The sequence below is a fragment of the Cajanus cajan genome, chromosome 4 (assembly GCF_000230855.2).
Source record: "Cajanus cajan strain Asha chromosome 4, NIPB_CcT2T_4, whole genome shotgun sequence".
NCBI lineage: Eukaryota > Viridiplantae > Streptophyta > Magnoliopsida > Fabales > Fabaceae > Cajanus > Cajanus cajan.
In genome coordinates, this window is record NC_138520.1 from 24,075,123 (window position 1) to 24,093,235 (window position 18,113).

General features: G+C 36.1%; 2 protein-coding genes across 11 annotated transcripts in view; both read right to left on the bottom strand.

Annotated features, from left to right (window-relative positions):
- The window catches only part of LOC109807938 (uncharacterized), a 34,802-nt gene extending 19,445 nt beyond the window's left edge, over positions 1-15,357 (bottom strand). For 3 of the 10 annotated variants that reach the window (XR_014433019.1, XR_014433018.1, XR_014433020.1), the window contains exons 1-4: positions 15,053-15,356; positions 13,223-14,631; positions 12,563-13,142; positions 191-12,471 (exon numbers count right to left, since the gene is read on the bottom strand). Coding sequence is in view for 3 of the 10 variants with exons in the window: in XM_083072420.1 (XP_082928546.1) it covers positions 12,457-12,471; positions 12,563-12,583; positions 12,681-12,815; positions 12,906-12,944; positions 13,009-13,142; positions 14,378-14,428; positions 14,512-14,734 (618 nt within the window). In the remaining 7 variants the exon portion in view is untranslated. Of the gene's footprint in view, positions 1-190; positions 12,472-12,562; positions 13,143-13,222 lie in introns of those variants that run through there. The other 7 variants (XM_083072422.1, XM_083072420.1, XR_014433022.1 and 4 more) reach the window with 7 other exon arrangements.
- A 559-nt stretch (positions 15,358-15,916) lies between these two features.
- LOC145957250 (uncharacterized) lies at positions 15,917-16,294 on the bottom strand. Its single transcript, XM_083073471.1, has one exon. The coding sequence runs from the start codon at positions 16,292-16,294 to the stop codon at positions 15,917-15,919; it is 378 nt and encodes a 125-aa protein (XP_082929597.1).
- Positions 16,295-18,113: the final 1,819 nt, after the last annotated feature.

An 18,113-nucleotide genomic window follows, 5' to 3' on the forward strand; every position in this document is an offset into this window, starting at 1 on the left:
TCAATAGAAATATTCAATCATAAACAATCAACCACTTCAAGATTCAACTTTAAAACATCAAATTTATCAAAAAGTACAATCAAAAACCATATCAACTAACCTAAGGTTCCATGCATCAAAATTATAAGTAAAGATAATACTTATTCTACAATTATATAGACATGAATCAAATTAAACATCTAACCCATACCTATTTATCCAAGCTTGATAGTTTTCTCCTAACTTCCTTGATTTCTTCTTTTCCTACTTCTTTTTCTTCCTCTTCTTCTTTCTTTCTTCCTCTCTTCTTGAAATTTTAGTTGTCTACTCCTTGTTTTCCTCCTTAGTTGTGGCAAAGATAAAGTATTTTTGGGGTGTTCCTTTGGCTTGGTTTATGTCTTGGTTTGAAGGGTTTTTGTGAGCTTTGTGGTGTGGTTTTTCCTATTTATACTAGTCTCCACCTCCATTCTCAAATCTTCTAGATTGTAGATATTTCTTGATATTTTTTAAGATATCTTAATCAAATGGTGATTAGGTGTCCGTGTTGTAGATATTTATAGGAATTTCTAGAATTTTGTTGAATTATTTAAGTATCTTAATGGTGAAGCTTCTAATTTATTTAATCACATGGTGATGAGGTGTCCACTTTCTAGAATTTTGTAGAATTATTTGGTTATCTTAATGGTTAAGCTTTCAATTTATTATAATCACATGATGATGTGTCTACTTTCTAGAATTGTGTAGAATTATTTAGTTATTTTAATAGTTAAGCTTTGTATTTATTTTTATCACATGGTGCTTAGGTGTGCATTTTTATAGAATTATTCAAATATCTTAATGGTTAAGCTTCCAATCCATTTTTTTATCTTCATTTTGTAGAATTTTATAGAACTTTCTAGAATTTTATAGAATTATCAAAGTATATTACAAATTAATTATAGTTTTAATAATCTAATATTATCATTAGAATATTCACCATCAAAACATAATATTAAGTCTCTTGATCATCTCTTAATCATTCTAATTAATCTTAATTTAATTAGTTAGAATTTACTTACATGTCATAATTTAATTGGTTAAAATTTATATTTTACTTTTTCTTAGTTAGATAATTTTTATGAATTATTCTAAAATACTATAATTAAGATAAAATTATATATATCATATTGAACATTTTTTTCCATAATTTTCTTAACTTAATATTTTAGCAAAATAAATTTCTAACTTCAATTCTAATTTAATTTTTTTTTGTAAATTCTAATTTTGAGTTTTTCTCAAATAATTGTGTTTATTCTTAATCTACTCTCAATAAACTATCCTTTAGGTTACAAATTTCTCAAATTTTCTTAAATCTAATTATTCATATTTTTACGATGTATTCACAATATTGTTCGAGAAATAGTCGAATTTGACAATAAAATACACGTTATTGAATTCAGAGGATTTTTTTTGTTGGATAATACTACATAATTTTTAGTTATAGTAAATTTACATAATATTTATTATATATTTATTACAATAAAAGATGTAATAATTTACAGAAAATTATACAAATAGGTAATTAAAAATAAGGGTGTTACAAAAAGCAAGCTTGTGTTGCTTTAAGTATAACTGAGGCTAAAAATATTGTTGCCGAAAGTTGTTGTGCTAAACTTCTATGGATAAAACAACAATTAGTAGACTATGCTGTTATGTTAGACACCATCTCTCTTATAAGTGAATAAAAGTGTCATAAATCTCACTAAGAATCTTTTCTTGCACTCTAAAACAGAGCACATAGAAATAAGACATCACATTCCCAGAAACCATGTGCAGAAAGAGGATTGTGTAGTTGAGTTCATAGAGACAAATAAGAAACTAGTTGATATATTCGCTAAACCTTTACCTAGAGACAGATTCAAATATCCTAGAAATGAACTAGGAATTTTGAATGAATCTTGTCTAAATTGAATGATGAGCATGCTTATCTTAATCTATGTTTGATGTATGTTATATGTATGACTTAAATGGATGATTGAAGTATGTTTGATTAAGTGCATCATGATTGGATGAAAATTCATTTTTTTTGCACTCCTTACTAGAATAATTGATTGTTTTAAGTTGGTGATTGATTATTTTTAGTAAGTATACATAAATAATTGATTAAAAGATCAAATAATCAATTATCTGGGAGTGTTTTTTATTTTTTTTTTTGAGATTGCATTTGGAATAATCGATTATTTTAGGAAATAATCAATTATTTCATGTTATAGTTGGATTATGTGTTTTGGAATAATCAATTATTTTTTTTAAAAAAATCAATTATCCATAGTAGATTTGGTTTTTAAGTAGTTTCTGATGTAGATAATCGATTACTACATAGTAATAATTCATTTTTTTTAGACTTTTCATTTTCTCTGAATATTGAATGTTAGAACTCTGTGCCAAACTCTCAACCACCATAAACTTTCATCAATGGCACCATCCTATTTGTCCAATGGTTGCCTAAGGAGTTATAACCCTTCAATCATCATTTCTACTCTATAAATTTCACACTTTAATCATTTCTTTCACACCCAAAACCCTAAAGTTCCACTTTTTCAAAATCTCTTAATCTTATTCATTCTTTTTGCACAAACTTTAAACCCATGGCTTTATCTTCTCCCTAGAGACTAAAGAAGCTTGAAGTGAAAGGGAGTAAGAAGTCTATCCCTTCGTCTAGACAAGCTTTAGTCATAAGTTGGTTTCCACAAGAAAACCAACAAAAAAACTTCTTTGAGTGGTACTTTGGGAGGAGAATCATTCCTCCAAAGACTCTAAACCTTGATTGGTTTGCTACTGAAAGGATCACATTTCTTTCACTGGTAAAGCATCAAAGTTAAAGAAATTTTTGGGTCTTGAAGATTAGTACTACCTTGACCCATACAAGTTTTCTACTCGTTGTTCTATGTTGAAAATGGGGAGAATACTACTACTGTTAAGGGTACCAAGGTTACTCTTAACACTTCAACACTACTCCAGGCCACTGATCTGAAGGAAATAGGGTAAAGAGCACTACCTACCAACTTTGATGAGTTTTCTGAAGTGGAGACTTACTAGGGTTGCCTAAGAAATCTTGAGGCAACAAACTATAGTAAGTTTTTAATCGGTGGTATGGAAACAAACTCTAGATTGATTTCTTTCATCATTGCCGGGATGCTTAAGCCAAGGTTGAACAACCATGCTCAAATTTCTAAGGATGATTTAATTTTTGATGATATGCTATCAAAAATCAAATTGAAATAGATTGGGTGATTATTGTGAATGATTGCATTATTAAGGCTAAAAGGAATGAGGGTGGACCTCTACTTTATGCTCTTCTCTTATCAAAAGTATTTGAAGTTTGTGGAGTAGATTTGTCTAGGAAGAAAAAGATTGTTTTTGTACCAATCCATTAAAATAGCGAAAACTTTACTTCATCACATGGGTATGCACATTTAGGAAGGACAATGGGTCTTCAAGGATGAAGAACAAGCTTTTGATCCTGAGACTCCCCCCACGCCTTGCATGAACTGTTGGTTGTGTTAGAAGGTGCCCCCAGGGATATGAACTTTCTATCTTGTACAGTTTGTGCTCCCCCCAGCGCGTTGCTCCATTCACACGTCCTTCTGCTTTGTGTTCATAGTGTCATCGTGACACAAATTTTGATGAATAAATCTTTTTATTTACATATGTCAAAAAGTTTATTTATGAGTTCCTCGTAGATGTTTCCCTTAACCAACCCTTTAAATCTCAACTTTTCTTTCAAAAGTGTATCTAGTTCTATTTATAGTGTTGTTACTCGAAGAATTTGGTTTCGACAATGATCGAAAAAGGTGTTAGAATAAGTAAGGCCTAGCAAAACAAGGAATGAGATTCTCGAGGTGAGTTCGAAAAATCCTAACCGAACTAGATGACCTTAAGATGAAATAAGGAAAACATGAAGTAGGGTCGGATAAAAGGAACTCAGAAAGGAAACTCAAGAAATCAAATAAGCCACAAAAGTCCAAAACGGTTAGAGCAGTTCATAGAAGTTACCTGGTAGCTACCCAAAACTCACTCGAGAGAATATGAGAACCTGGGAGCAGTAGTTAGTGGAAGTTAAGAGCGATGGAGCGGAGTTACGACACGTGAATGTCCCACGATGAGAGTAAGTGCAAGTAATTGCTCTCATGAAACGTCTATAAATATCATATTTGATTTCTCCTAAAGGGGTCAGAAATTCATGCTTAAGAATTCTCACGAGCACTTATTGCCTACACATACGGCGCTTGTGTACGAGTTCGCTGAGTATGATTTCTTGGCCTCCTTTTCCTTTATTTTCGTAGCGTAGAATAGTGTAGTCTAGTTTCATAATTCAACTTGTTTTAGATTATCATGGATTGTAATTCATAATTTGTATGAACTGATCAGTTATGATTTTTGTTGTTAATATACATGTTGCATATTCAATCTACTGGGAAACTTGCACGCATGATGTTCACATGTTAATAATCATCGACGCATCTCTGGAAATGAATACATGATTAACTACACCCAATTATTCTCATCTTTATTCTGAAAAGCCTATTCTAAAAGGTGCAAACATACTTTAATTGAAACATTCCGTGCTAGTTCAAACAAAAAGAATCCATTTGCGAAAATCTCCACAAATAAATTGGCACATGAAACATAACTGAACTAGTTTTAGGTGTGTTTGTATTTTATGAGACTGAGAATTGGTAGAACCTTGTCCACGTCTAGTAGGAGAGATGTCAATAATGAAGAACAAAGACACGTAGAGAATAAGGACCCTAACCCCAATCAGAGGAGTGTAACAAACGTGGTTACTGGGGCAGTTTCTTCACCTCCCGCGAATGATGCCAATGTTATGGTGAATCTATCTCAAGAAATTGTGGATTGTACTCGCGAATATCTCTGGGGAATGATTCCAAATTGGAGGACTACCCAACTTGAGTATGGAAATGCCCATGGTATATACTAGAACAAACCCACAAATGCATATCCCACCTTATGGATCTAATGCTAATCCGAATGGAATGGGTTTTATTATGCAAGACCCTTACCAACACATAGGTACGAGCCAATAAGGGTTACTGGTTAGACAAACTAATTATATACCTACCGGTATTAGTAGCTAAGCGATGTCAGCACTTCGACAACAAATGGACCATAGCAATCATGACATGGTAAATTTTTTGTCAACTTAGATGCATAATATACTTACTCCTTTGTATGAGTTAATCAATAAAATAGGGGGAAGATTAGGGGATAACCAACCTTCGAGGGCCACGAGTGCAAACTTGAATGCGGTAGAACAACACACAATTAATGAAATTGATAATCAGGACTGAATTAACTTTGATATAGGGAGGCCTCATAGGAATATTGAGGGATATTTGGATCAAATGGTTGAAAGGGTATTACATAGACATGGTTTTGAGGTTGGTCGAAATGAACGCCCTTATTTTACATCCGTTTTGCCAGATTACATAACCCAGGTCGAATTACCTAGAGGGATTAAGGTCCCTAAATTCACGAAATTTGCAGGAGAATTAGGAGAATCTACTATAGAACACGATGCTAGATATCTGGTTGAATGTGGGGATTTAAGTAGTAATGAGCATTTGAAAATGAAGTATTTTCCAAGTTCTCTTACAAAGAAAGCTTTTACATGGTTCACAACTTTACAGCCTAATTCGATTCACACCTGGGGGCAATTAGAAAGAAGTTTCTATGAAAATTTTTTCATAGGAGAGACTAAAGTGAGCATTGTAGATTTAATGAGTACAAAAAGGTTACACAACGAATCGCTTGATGACTATTTGAACAGATTCAGACAACTAAAAGCTCGATGCTACACGAACATACATGAGCATGAGTTAGTTAAAATAGCAGCCACTGGTTTAGATTTTTCGATCAGGAAAAAAATAGTGAACGAATAACTTAGAGACATGGGTCAATTAGCTGCAAAAGTGAGAGGGATTGGACAGATTAAGGCTGAAAAGGAGAGATTAAGAAAATTTGACAGATTTGTTCGTAAAGAAAAAGTAGCCTATGTAGATAACATCGAGTGCAAGGATGATGCGAGTATTGAGAGTTTAAATGAAGATGAAGAGGTTAATATAGCAGAGCTTCGAACTAGCCCTACCTATTAATGCCAGATGTTGAAACCTGAGGATAGTTTGGAGTCAGGCACAAATAAAAGATATAGTTTTGACATAACGAAAGCATATAAGATTTTTGATATTTTTTTGAAAGATAAGCAAATAACCCTTCCAGATAATCATAAAATCCCACCTTTCGATCAAAGAAAAGGAAAAAAAAATTTGTAAGTACCACAATATATATGGACATTGGACTAATAATTGTGTGTGTTTCAGGGACATGATTGAGAAAGCGATTACAGAAGGTCGTCTCGCTTTCAAAGAGAAAGACATGAAAATAGACACTGATCCATTTGCTATGCATACTAGGTACGTAGAGCCAGTTTCAATGGAAATCAACATGGTGGATGTCAAGATTGATGAGGATCAAAACATCGAGCCCATTTCAAATGAGAAACTAGAAGAGCTTCTGGACGACTTTGCTAAAGAAGAAGAACCAGTCTATCCCAAGGAGGGTGATACTCTGCTCGAGTTTCTTGCTAGAAATAAAAATGTTGATCGAGAGGTGATGCTTTTCCCTCGTTGTAGTGTTGTATTTGACCGGTCTACTGCTAAGGCTTTCGAGGAATCAGAAGTTATGAAAGGATTTAAAGTTGAGAAGGCTCGAGAAAAGGCAAAAGTAAATGCTGGGATAACAATGCGACAAGTTCACATGCCACAATATAATGCCCCTATGGGAAAAATGGAGATGTACAATTCCTCCAAATTTGGTAATACTTACATCCCAAATTCAAATGTTCCAATTGGAAAATGGTCCACCCAATAGAGACCTAATGTTGGTATGGGATGAGGCAAACAAGTCATGAATTATTCGAAACCTCCATATAGAGGACCTCAATACATGTAAAACATGCCTGGGAGTTTTGGAAGAGGAGCAAGATATCCTTTCAATGCTTTAACCAAAACTCAAGACAACAAAGAATGAGAAAAGAAACATTCGAGGGGTTTGGAGGTAATCAATTTTCTATCCCTGTGCCTCATCATGGGGGTGAATCCTTTAAGAAGTTCTCCGAAGAGGATGAGGATCTGATTACAGATTGCTTCGAAAGTGGTTTTGAGGATTCCCTTGAAGATATCTGTGGGGTAGTATCAATCTTACCCTTAGAGTATGATGATGCTATGGAATCTGTGAATGAACAGGAGGATTTACATAGAGAAGATTTCTTCGATGATCCTAACTATGAATCAAGAATAGTGCGGGTAAACCAAATCTCTCGAGTCATTCCTAGGTTTAGTTCAACTGTGTTCGATTCACCGACCCAAGAAATGAAAGATCACCTTAAGCCATTGTTGTCAACTTTAATGATCGAGGGCCATGAAGCCAACAAAGTTTTGGTAGATGGGGGTGCAACTATAAATATACTCCCACGAATAATGTTGAAACGATTCAGGAAAACTTTAGCTGATTTGAAGCCGCACAATATCCTTATATCTGATTTTGCAGGAAAATCCTTGCAACTTGAGGGGATGATCTTACTAAATGTCCAAATAGGTAGTGTGAAGAGGACCACGATATTTATTGTTACTCCCTCGAAAGCCAACTTCAATGTCTTGTTAGGGAGAGAATGGATTCATGGTATGGGTGCCATACCCTTGACAGTGCACCAGAAAATCTTCTTCTAGGATGAAGATGAATAGCTAGAAATGCTAGAGGCAAACCAAAAGGAGTACGAGACAGGTATGTATTTTGCTGACCAGCAAATCACAGCATTTGCAAAAACCAAACCTTTTGATGCTAACGATCCATATGTTCTGGAGGAGGAAGAAGGTGTTAAAAAGACTTTTTGTGGGATGTAAAAAGGGGATTTGTGATACATCGAGCTGAAGTTGAATCGGCTCAACAACAAGGATGATGGAACAAGATCATTATTCGAGCTTTTTAGCTCGAATTTTGGCCTATATAGACGATCAAACGGCCACAAGGGCCGAAGAAGATTATAAAGGTATCAAAGGGACTAATGACGCCTGGAAACATTTGGAAGGATGTGCAAGTAGTACGGTCGAAACGGCCAAAGGAAAAGAAAAAAGAAAAGAAAATAAAATGATGACCAAGAGAATCATGGTAGAGATTCAAACTTGGAGAGATTGGAAGATGTCAAAGCAAAATCTGACAAGAGCTTGAGCCAACAGAATGAAATGTCAAAAATAGAAACAAAGCTTGATTGCATTTTTGATGATTCCCCCTTGGGATTCAAAAAATCAATAAACGAAGATTTCAAGTTGGAATCCCAAGACCCTTTAGAAGAAATTAATCTGGGTACTGTTGAAAACAGGAAAGTCACGTACATTAGCAAGCTTTTAAAAATGAGCCTTCGAGAAGGAATTATTCGAATATTCCATGAATATAGGGATTATTTTGCTTGGGATTACGAAGAGATTCCTGGTCTAGATAGAGGTTTGGTAGAACATCGATTGCCAATGATCCCTGGAAAGAAGCCAGTAAAACAAAGTCCTCGAAGATTTTCTCCCCAAGTAATTGGAAAAATTAAGGAAGAAATTGAGAGGTTATTGAAGGCCAAGTTTATCCGCACCTCGAGATATGTTGAATGGATCTCGAATATTGTTCCTGTCATTAAGAAAAATGGTAAACTCAGGGTATGTATCGATTTCCGAGACCTTAATGTGGCTATGCCTAAGGATGAGTATCCCATGCCTGTTGCTGAAACAATGATTGATGCAATTGCGGGTAATGAAATGATGACCCTATTAGATGGATATTCTAGTTATAATCAAATTTACATTGCAACTAATGATGCGTCAAAAATTGCTTTTCGATGTCCAAGAGCTCTAGGAACTTATGAATGGGTGGTAATGCAATTTGGTTTGAAAAATGCAGGGGCCACATATCAAAGAGCCATGAATCTAATATTTCATGATGTGATAGGTAAGTCTATACAAGTCTATATTGACGATATAGTCATCGGTTCGAAACAAAAAAGTGACCATTTACAACATTTAAAATTGTTTTTCGAAAGAATGAGGAAACATGGATTTAAAATGAATCCACTAAAGTGTGCTTTTGTTGTTACAGCAGGAGAGTTTCTGGGATTCGTCATCCACCAAAAAAGAATCGAAGTGGATAAAAACAAGACTAAGGCTATCATGGAAACTAGGCCACATTCGAACAAGAAGGAACTCCAAGCTTTGTTAGGTAAGATAAATTTTCTCAGACAATTTATCTCAGATTTTTCAGGAAAAACTAAAGTGTTCTCTCCTTTATTATGGTTAAAGAAAGAAGAAGCATTTTGATGGAGTGCAGAACACCAAAAAGCATTTGAAGAAATCAAGACTTATTTGGCTAATCCTCTAGTGATAGCACCACCATCTAAAAGGAGAAAATTAAAATTATATGTTTCAGCCAACAACTCAACTATTATGGGCATGCTGGTGCAGGATGATAATAATGGCATCAAAATAGTCATTTATTATCTAAGTAGAATGTTGGTAGGAGCAGAAATTAGATATACTCCTCTGGAAAAACTATGTTTGAGTTTGTATTTTGCTTGTACAAAGTTGAAATATTATCTCAAACCTTTTGATGTGTTAGTTTATTGTCGAAGCAATGTAATCAAGTATATGTTGTCCAAAGTTGTGTTACATTCTTGAATTGGTAAATGGGCACTTGCATTGACAGAATACTCGTTAACGTTTGTTCCGCTTAGAGCTACTAAGGGTCAGGTAATCGTTGATTTCTTCGTCAACCATTCGATTACGATAAAAGAAGTTGAATACGTTACCACGAAAGCATGGGAATTATTTTTTGATGGATCGAAACATGAATTTGGAATGGGAATTGGAATATTAATTATTTCTCCTAATGGGTTTCCTACCAAGTTTTCGTTAAGAACCAAAGCTGAATATTCGAATAATGAAGTTGAATATGAGGCATTAATCACTCGGTTAAATTTTCTTAAAGAGTTGGGGGCAAAAAACATAATAATTCGAGGTGATTCTCAGCTCGTGATTAAACAAATAACTTGAGAATACCAATGTACAAATGAAAGATTGATAGAATGTAAGGTTCGAGCGATAAAATTATTAAATTCGTTTGATGAAGTCCAATTGGAGCATATTCCTCGAGATGAAAATTAAATCGCAAATGAATTGGCTCAAACAACGTCTGGGTATAGAATAAGTAAAAAGTATCTCAAATCTTTAGTTCAAATCGAAAGAGATTTGGTTTGCGATCAGGAATGTCTCATTATCGACACTTCAACCATCCAGGATTGGAGAAAAGAGATGATCAAGTATCTACAAAACCCAAATTCGCAAGTTGAAAGGAAAGTCAAATATCGAGCCCTCAATTATGTGGTATTGAACAATGAATTATACAAGAGAGGTTTCGATGGAGTTTTATTTAGATGTCTCAGAGATCATGAAAAATCTATAGCCATGGCAGAAGTACACGAAGGTATTTGTGGAGCACATCAAGCAGGGGGGAAATGAAGTGGACTTATAAAGGATATTACTGGCCAACTATGTTCAAAGATTGCATCGAGTTTGCAAAGGGTTGTGAAGAATGCCAAAAATATGGTCCGATACAGAAGGTGCCAGCAACGAATTACATTTGATCATTAAACCTTGGCCATTTCGAGGATGGGCAATTGATGTAATTGGTCAGATTCATCCCCCCTCAACAAGAAACCATAAATATATAATTGTGGCCATTGATTATTTTTTGAAATGGGTGGAAGGATTCCTATAAAGGAGGTAGACCAGAAAGAAGTAATAGACTTTATTGAAGACCACATCATATTTCGATTTGGAATACCCCAAATGATAACTACGGATCAAGGTACAATATTTGCAGGAAGAAAAGTTACACAATATGCACAGTCGAGGGGAATCAAATTGGTTACTTCAACGCCTTATTATGCACAAGCGAATGGTAAAGTCAAAGCTGCTAATAAAGTGATTATAGCGTTGATTAAAAAACATATTTCGGGTAAGCCTCGAAATTGGCATGAAACGTTATCACAAATTTTGTGGGCTTATCGAAATTCGCCTAGGATTGCCACACAGACAACGCCGTATAAGCTGGTTTATGGCCATGAAGCAATCTTGCCCATAGACATTAATTTGCGATCAGTCCACATACAAAGGCAAAACGAGTTACCAATCGAAGATTATTGGAATTTAATGTATGACGAGCTAGTTCAATTAGACGAGGAAAGAATCATAGCCGTACAAAATATCATTCAGCAAAAAGAAAAAATTGCTCAGACATACAATAAAAAGATCAAGAAGAAAGTGTTTTCGATTGGTGATTTAGTGTTAAAAGTCATCCTGTCAATAGAACAAAAATCACGAGATCGAGGTAAGTGGTCTTACAACTGGGAAGGACCATTTGTGATAAAAATGGTATATTCACACAATGCATACGTGATCAGAGAAGTGAATTCGAACTCTGATTAAAGTGATTAATGGCAAATATTTAAAGAAATTCCATCAATGTAAATTGTATTAAAGCAAAGTTACTCTGAATACTAATCGGATTTACAAAATTTTAGCTTAAAGGACTCGAAAGCTTGATAGGCTTGTTCTAAACTTTGCCTTCTTGAGGCACACAAAGTTTCAAGCCTCCGTTTTTGTTCTAAAGTCTTGGAGAGGTGAGTAGAGAGGGTTTTTCCTTCATCCTTTAACTCTTTTTGTTTCCAGATGATATCCTGGCTTTGACTTTTAAGAGCGGCATGCTTAGATTTAGTCAATTCCAATACCTTCTGCAAAGTTTCAATAGGTTTCTCCATATCAGCTTCTTCTTTCTTCAATCTCATCAGTTCCAGGATAAGACTGGAAGTGGACTCCCAAATCGAAAGTAGTTCAGATTTTAGTTGTTTGAGCTTGCTACGATCTCTTTCAGTGCTTACTTCTATTTGGGCTACTTCTTTGTAAGAAGCTGACCATTTGGTTCGCAATTCTAATGCTTTTGTAAAGGCTTGGAAGAATTTTTTCAGTTCCGCGGTCACTTCAGGAGGAAGGTCAGGGAAGGCATTTAGGTCTTCAACCATTTGCTCCACTTCTACTTTAAAGTGAGGATTTAAAAGAGATTGATCTAAGTTTTCCACATAGGATTTTGAGCGGAACGAGGCTAATAAAGGTTGATAGTGAGAGGTTGTATCTCAAGATTTATCAGACACAGAAGTCCCGCTAGTCCAGTTCTCAAGTACATTAAAGATATCATCTTGAGTGGTTTCCTCATTAAAAAATCTGATAAGATCTAAATCATCGGAAGGAATTGGAATTGTTAGAGGTTTGAAAGATTTAGCATCACCATCCGAGGTCACCGAGGGAACTTGAAGAGTTGGAATAGGCACTACAGTTTCCTCATCTAGTCAAAATATACGACAAGGTGAATTAAAAAAGAGTCGAATCAAAGGACTTAATGATTAGCTCAAAAAATTCAAAAGGGAAACAAGTACCTTGACCAGAAGCAGTACCAACTTCAAAATTGAAAGAAGGGGTGTTGCCTTGAGAAGACTCTTGTAGAAAAAAACCCAAGGGAGTTCAAAAAAAAAAAGTAACAATAATTAAACTTACATGTTCAACTTGAACTACAATTTTCATAGCATCTTTCATAAGTTTGTCAGTTGGGGCAATGGGGTTCGATGCAGTTTCAGTGGAGGAATTTTTTTGTTTTCCTTTATCTTTCGAAACTCGTCTAGTAGTAGAAACCTAAAGAAAATGAGGAAAGTAAAATACGGGTCGAAGGTCAAAAATGGATAGTGATTTGAGAGACCAAAGTGACTCAGATTTAACACTTACTAAGTCAACACGAGGTTTCTTCGAGGAAGTTTCGACACCCTATGACAATGAAATTTAAGAATACGTAGAAGAGACTATAACCAACAGAGGACAGTGATGATACCTTGGAGCGAATCAAAAGTCTTTCAGAGGCAGTTTTTCTTTTTCGAGACTTTAAGGATTGACTAGCTTCTTCGTCTTTGCTTTCCCAATGTTGAGCATCATCTGGATGTTGAGGAAGCTTTTTGGCTATAGCAGCTGGAGGCATCATTTCAGAAATAAGCAACAAGTCAAATATGGAGTAAAATAAATTACAAGATCTCAGCCTCGAAAAATACCAGGGTAAATAACAGAATCGTCAACCCAACATAAGGGCCACCATCTGCGAAAATCGTACACAGAACATCGTGCACTAGTAACTCGATTCTTTATGGGTATACTTTTATGCTCCTCATACAAGGGATCGAGAGTCTTGACCCAAGGGGGATAATCTAGATACTTAGCCAAACCAAATAGGTCATTGGGAAGAGAAGGAATAGTTTTCGAACAAAATTTTTAAAAAGTAGTTTTTCCTCGAGGATTAATAACCTTATTAGAACGAATGTTTCATTGTGCCATTTTTGACAAGGGTACTGAGGCGTCCAAGATAGTTTGAAGCATATCATTGGGTTGATAACACATTTTAAAAAATTGTTCAAACTGAAAAATAATGTTACGATTTTTGTAAGTACTTGAAGTCTTCGAGCCTTGTGCAGAAAAACAAAAGTTGGTCAGCCTTCTCAAGAAATCCTCAAAGGAGAACATTTTGTTAGTATAATATCCATACCACCAACGTAGATAACATCTCGATACGAGGAAAGAAGGAGAAAAGTTAGATGGGTTGAGAGAAAGTTGAGTGGTAGGCTTCAAAATCAAACTCAGTAAGCCCTCGTAATTGCCAGTTTCGACACACACGTTAGAATCTATTCGATCTTTTCGATAAAGGGGTAACGGTTTCATTTGGCATAACCCAAATTGGTGAGCAAAAAATTGAGGTTGGTAAGGATAAACCCTCCCATCCTTTTGCTTCATCCCGGAAAATATAATATCCCAAGAGAGAAATCCAAACCAAATTTCGAGCATATCAGGAGAGATATTGCCAACTTGGTTATTTCCAATAAGCCAAGAAGGACCCACAAGGTCAGAGCGAATGAAAGGGGCTAAGTCCATCGAAAATTCATCAAAATCGAGAATAGTTTTATGTAATGGGCAAAATGTTCCATAGATCTCTTCTTGGGGGTTAATGCTGAGAGTCTCGCTCCCTCGAAGGAATATTGAATAGTAGCCGTAAGAGGAAGAAGTTTCAACTTCTTTTCAAAGATAGCATTCAGCCACAGTTGCAATAACCAAAGAGGCCCTGAGAGGTTTTGAGGACTATTTTCTCGAGTCAAGTTTTTGGAAGCCTCATCGAGATAGGCATAAAGAGAAGCGAGGAAGAGTTTGCTCCAACATACCTTTTTCTTGAGATGAAGAGCTTGAGCAAGTACAAAGTAATATTTTGGCACCTGAAGAGAAGGAGTACAAAAAGACACAAGTGAATAACCAGTAGAGTAAGAAGGAAATATGTTAACAAGAGTATCTTCTCGACCATGATGCGCAGTAATGAAGGCAGAGTAAGTTTTCTTGTCCCATATAATTGAAGCTCCCTTCATCGAAATAGTTTCTTCGAAGGCGTCGGGATGAAACCTATCCCCTATGGGTTTGAGACCTGTAATAGCCACGACATCAACTAGGGTGGGGCATACGAAGCCACAAGGAAACTCAAAGGCTCGAGTTTCTCTATTCCAGAAAAACATAGCAGAAAGCAACATTTAAGGGTCGAAGATATTCATATCATACTTTTCTAGTTGGATAAAGTCAAAAATACCAATTTCATGTCATGTAGATTGCATAGAGTTTTCAATACATTCAAGCCATTGGATATGTCTATCTTTAGGCGGGGGAAAAGTACGAAATATCTTGGTGGTATCAGAGAACAAAGAAAGGTCTATACTAGGAGAATATATATAAGGCAAAGAAGATTCATCCTCTAGAAGCAGGGTGTTAGGATACTTTTTCTTATTCTGACCGGAAAAAGGACCCAAAAAGGCATGCAAAGAGCCATCAACAATAGAAAATGGCAAGACTACCTGAGAATTGAAGATCTTCAAGCTAGGTTCTTCCATGCCTGGAATAGGGACAAAAGGTTGAGTACCATCGTCCATGGTAGTAACTGGTGCGTTCTCTAGGAGCAAAGGCACGTGGGAACCAGATTGAGCAGAAGCTAGAGCCGAGGAAAGCTCAAGTATAGTGGTGGAAGCAGAAGCAGCAGAGGTAGCCATATGGGAAAGAAGTCTTAAAGAAAAAGAAAGAAGGGAAAAGAAAGGTTGATTGCACAGGCGGTTAAAGATGCAGTAAAAATGCGTCAAGGTAAGAAATGCCTACATATATAAGTAAGAGAAAAGGAATGGGCTAAAAGGAAGTGGGCCTAACGTTCAAAAAATAATAAAACAGTTCTAAAAGAGAATTTAAGAAGAAATAGATACAAGAAACATAGGAATGTGTGTTGCGCCGCCAAAATGATATTGTACCTAAGAACAACTCCCAACCACTTTAAATGGGTCCCACTGTGCCACGTCACTCATAAGCAACTCATACTATATTTTTACAACTTTTGTTCCAATGGCAATTGATAAGCACCTCAACTTTTTTACAACTCATATTACACTTTTTGACACCTCAATTTTTTTACAACTCATATTTCAATAATAATAAAAATTACATAATAAAAAATATAACAAAAATTTTAATAATAAAAAGAAATTACATAATAAAAAATACAAAAAATTACAATAATAAAAATAAATTTATTAATAAAACGAAATACCAAAAATTACAATAATAAAAAAAATTACATAATAAAGAGAAATTACATAATAAAAAGAAATACCAAAAATTACAATAAAATTAAATATAAAAATTAAATACGCACTAAATTAAAATTACAATAATATTTAATCTCCTAATTTGCGCCTAATAAAATTACAAGCCAATTCATGATCTTGGAGCTGCTTCTCAGTCATTCCAGATGTGTCCTTCATGAAAATTTCATACATTGCACTAAAGTTAGCTGCTTCCTTCGCTTCAGCCAATTTCTTTACTGCAGCACTTCTTTCTAACATTGCTTTTGTTATGTTCTCCAACTCCTCTTTGTTGGAAGATGTTTCGCCAACCTTTCCTTTACTTTTTCTCTTCGCTGCTTTTTGACCTATTGGACGAGACATTGGTGTTGTTGGGTCATATTCTTCACAATCATTGGCTGCATCTGTGTTAGAAGACGTTGAGTATTGCCCAGATTTTGAAATCTTTGATCGTTTGGAAGAGCTCTCCATTGATTCCGATTTCCATTTTGGCTCATCTCTTAATAATAGCCATGCATGCTCAAAATTGAATTTTTCACCTACATCTTGCGAGTAAATTTTATATGCATTTGCCATGATGTCTTTTTCTGAGTTACCACTTTTTTTTTATCACGAGCTTGTTTATAACATCCGACAAATAATTGAACAACTTTATTAATTCGAAACCAACGACTTTTTAACTGACCTGGATTTCTTACTAGAAATTGATTGCGATTGTTGTTGTAATTCTCCTTGATTCTAATCCAGAAACTATTTCCAGTTTGATCAACTCCAACAATTGGATCCTTCGAAATGTTGAGCCATGATTGAATAAGTAAATTATCCTCTTCAACAGAAAAACTTACACGTGATTTTTTTTGAGTAGATATTTCTTCTCCTTGTTGCCTTCCAACATCAAGTGTGATGTTCTCTAGCCTTACTTGAGACTCGGATACGGAACCAATTGGTGAATCTGTTTCGGAAAAATTTGAAGGCCTAAAAATTATATTGGGATTGGTTGGTGTTGGTTGAATGTGGTGGTGGTTGGTTTTGTAAAAAATTAAAATAACTTTGAAAATTAAATTGATTGGGATCCATGTGGTAGATTATAAAAAAAATTACAAAAGAACAAAAAAAATAATTTTTTTTGGATGCTAATAGTAAACGTAAATAATAAACGTGAATAGTAATTTTTTGAAATAAATTGTAAACTTGGATAATGAAATGCAAATTAACCGAACAATAGATTGCAAATGAACTACACAATGTGAAAAATAGAGTGCAAATGAACTACTGAATGTGAAAAATAGAGTGGAAATGACCTGAAAATTGGACATCAATTTATACATAAATGTTCAACGGCTCTTTAACGTCTCTCCAACGGCTTTCAACGTCTCTTTTTTCTTATTTTCGTTTATGAAAGTCTCTCACTCTCTTTTCATTCTCTGCACTCTCCCTCCCTCACTCTCCCGTCACTCACTCTCCCTCCCTCACTCTCCTTTCACTCACTTTCCCGTCACTCACTCTCTACACTCTCCCGTCACTCACTCTCCCTTCACTCTTTCTTCACGGGGTCGCGCATGGGGGACGGTGGCTGCTGGCGGTCGCGCATGGGGGGCGGTGGCTGCTGGTGGTCGCGCACGGGGGGCGGTGGGGTTTTGGAGGTCGTGCACAAGGTCGATGGCTTCTGGCGCGCGGGGCGGAGGGGTCGCGCACGGGGGTAGTGGCTTCTGGCCCGCGGGGCAGAGGGGTGGCGCACGGGGGCGGTGGCTTCTGCCGCGCACGGGGAGTGGAGGGGTCGCGCACGGTTGGCGGTGGCTTCTGGCGGTCGCGCAAGGGGAGCGGTGGCTTCTGGCGCGCGGGGCGGAGGGGTCACGCACGGGGGCGGTGGCTTTTGCCGCGCACCGGGGGCGGAGGGGTTTGGCCGGTTGCCGCGCACGGGGGGCTGAGGGGTTTGGCCGGTGACGCTCGAACGGCCACTGGCGACACGGGCCGGCGTTGCCAAACTTCCCGGACGAAGGAACAGGACGAGAAGGATGTGAAAATGGTTTTTTTTTGTTTTTCTTTTTCATAAATGTGGTCCACGTAGATAAATTTCAACCAATGAAATTGTTTTTGTCAGTGCTAAGGGCTGTTGCTTGTACAAGCAATTCACAAAAAAATTTAAGAAATCCAGCTGCCATGTAGGACAAGTCCAACGAGAGTTTGTTATAAGGAACGGTGCTTAACAATAAGAAACCCTTCAAGCACCCTCCGTTGGAGATGCTCTAAGAGAGATAAATGAGACTATTAATGGTGTTTGACAAAAGCT

What these genes read in the sequence shown, in the direction of transcription:
- LOC145957250 (XM_083073471.1), bottom strand. Translation starts at nt 16,294, where the DNA reads ATGGAGAGCTCTTCCAAACGATCAAAGATTTCAAAATCTGGGCAATAC.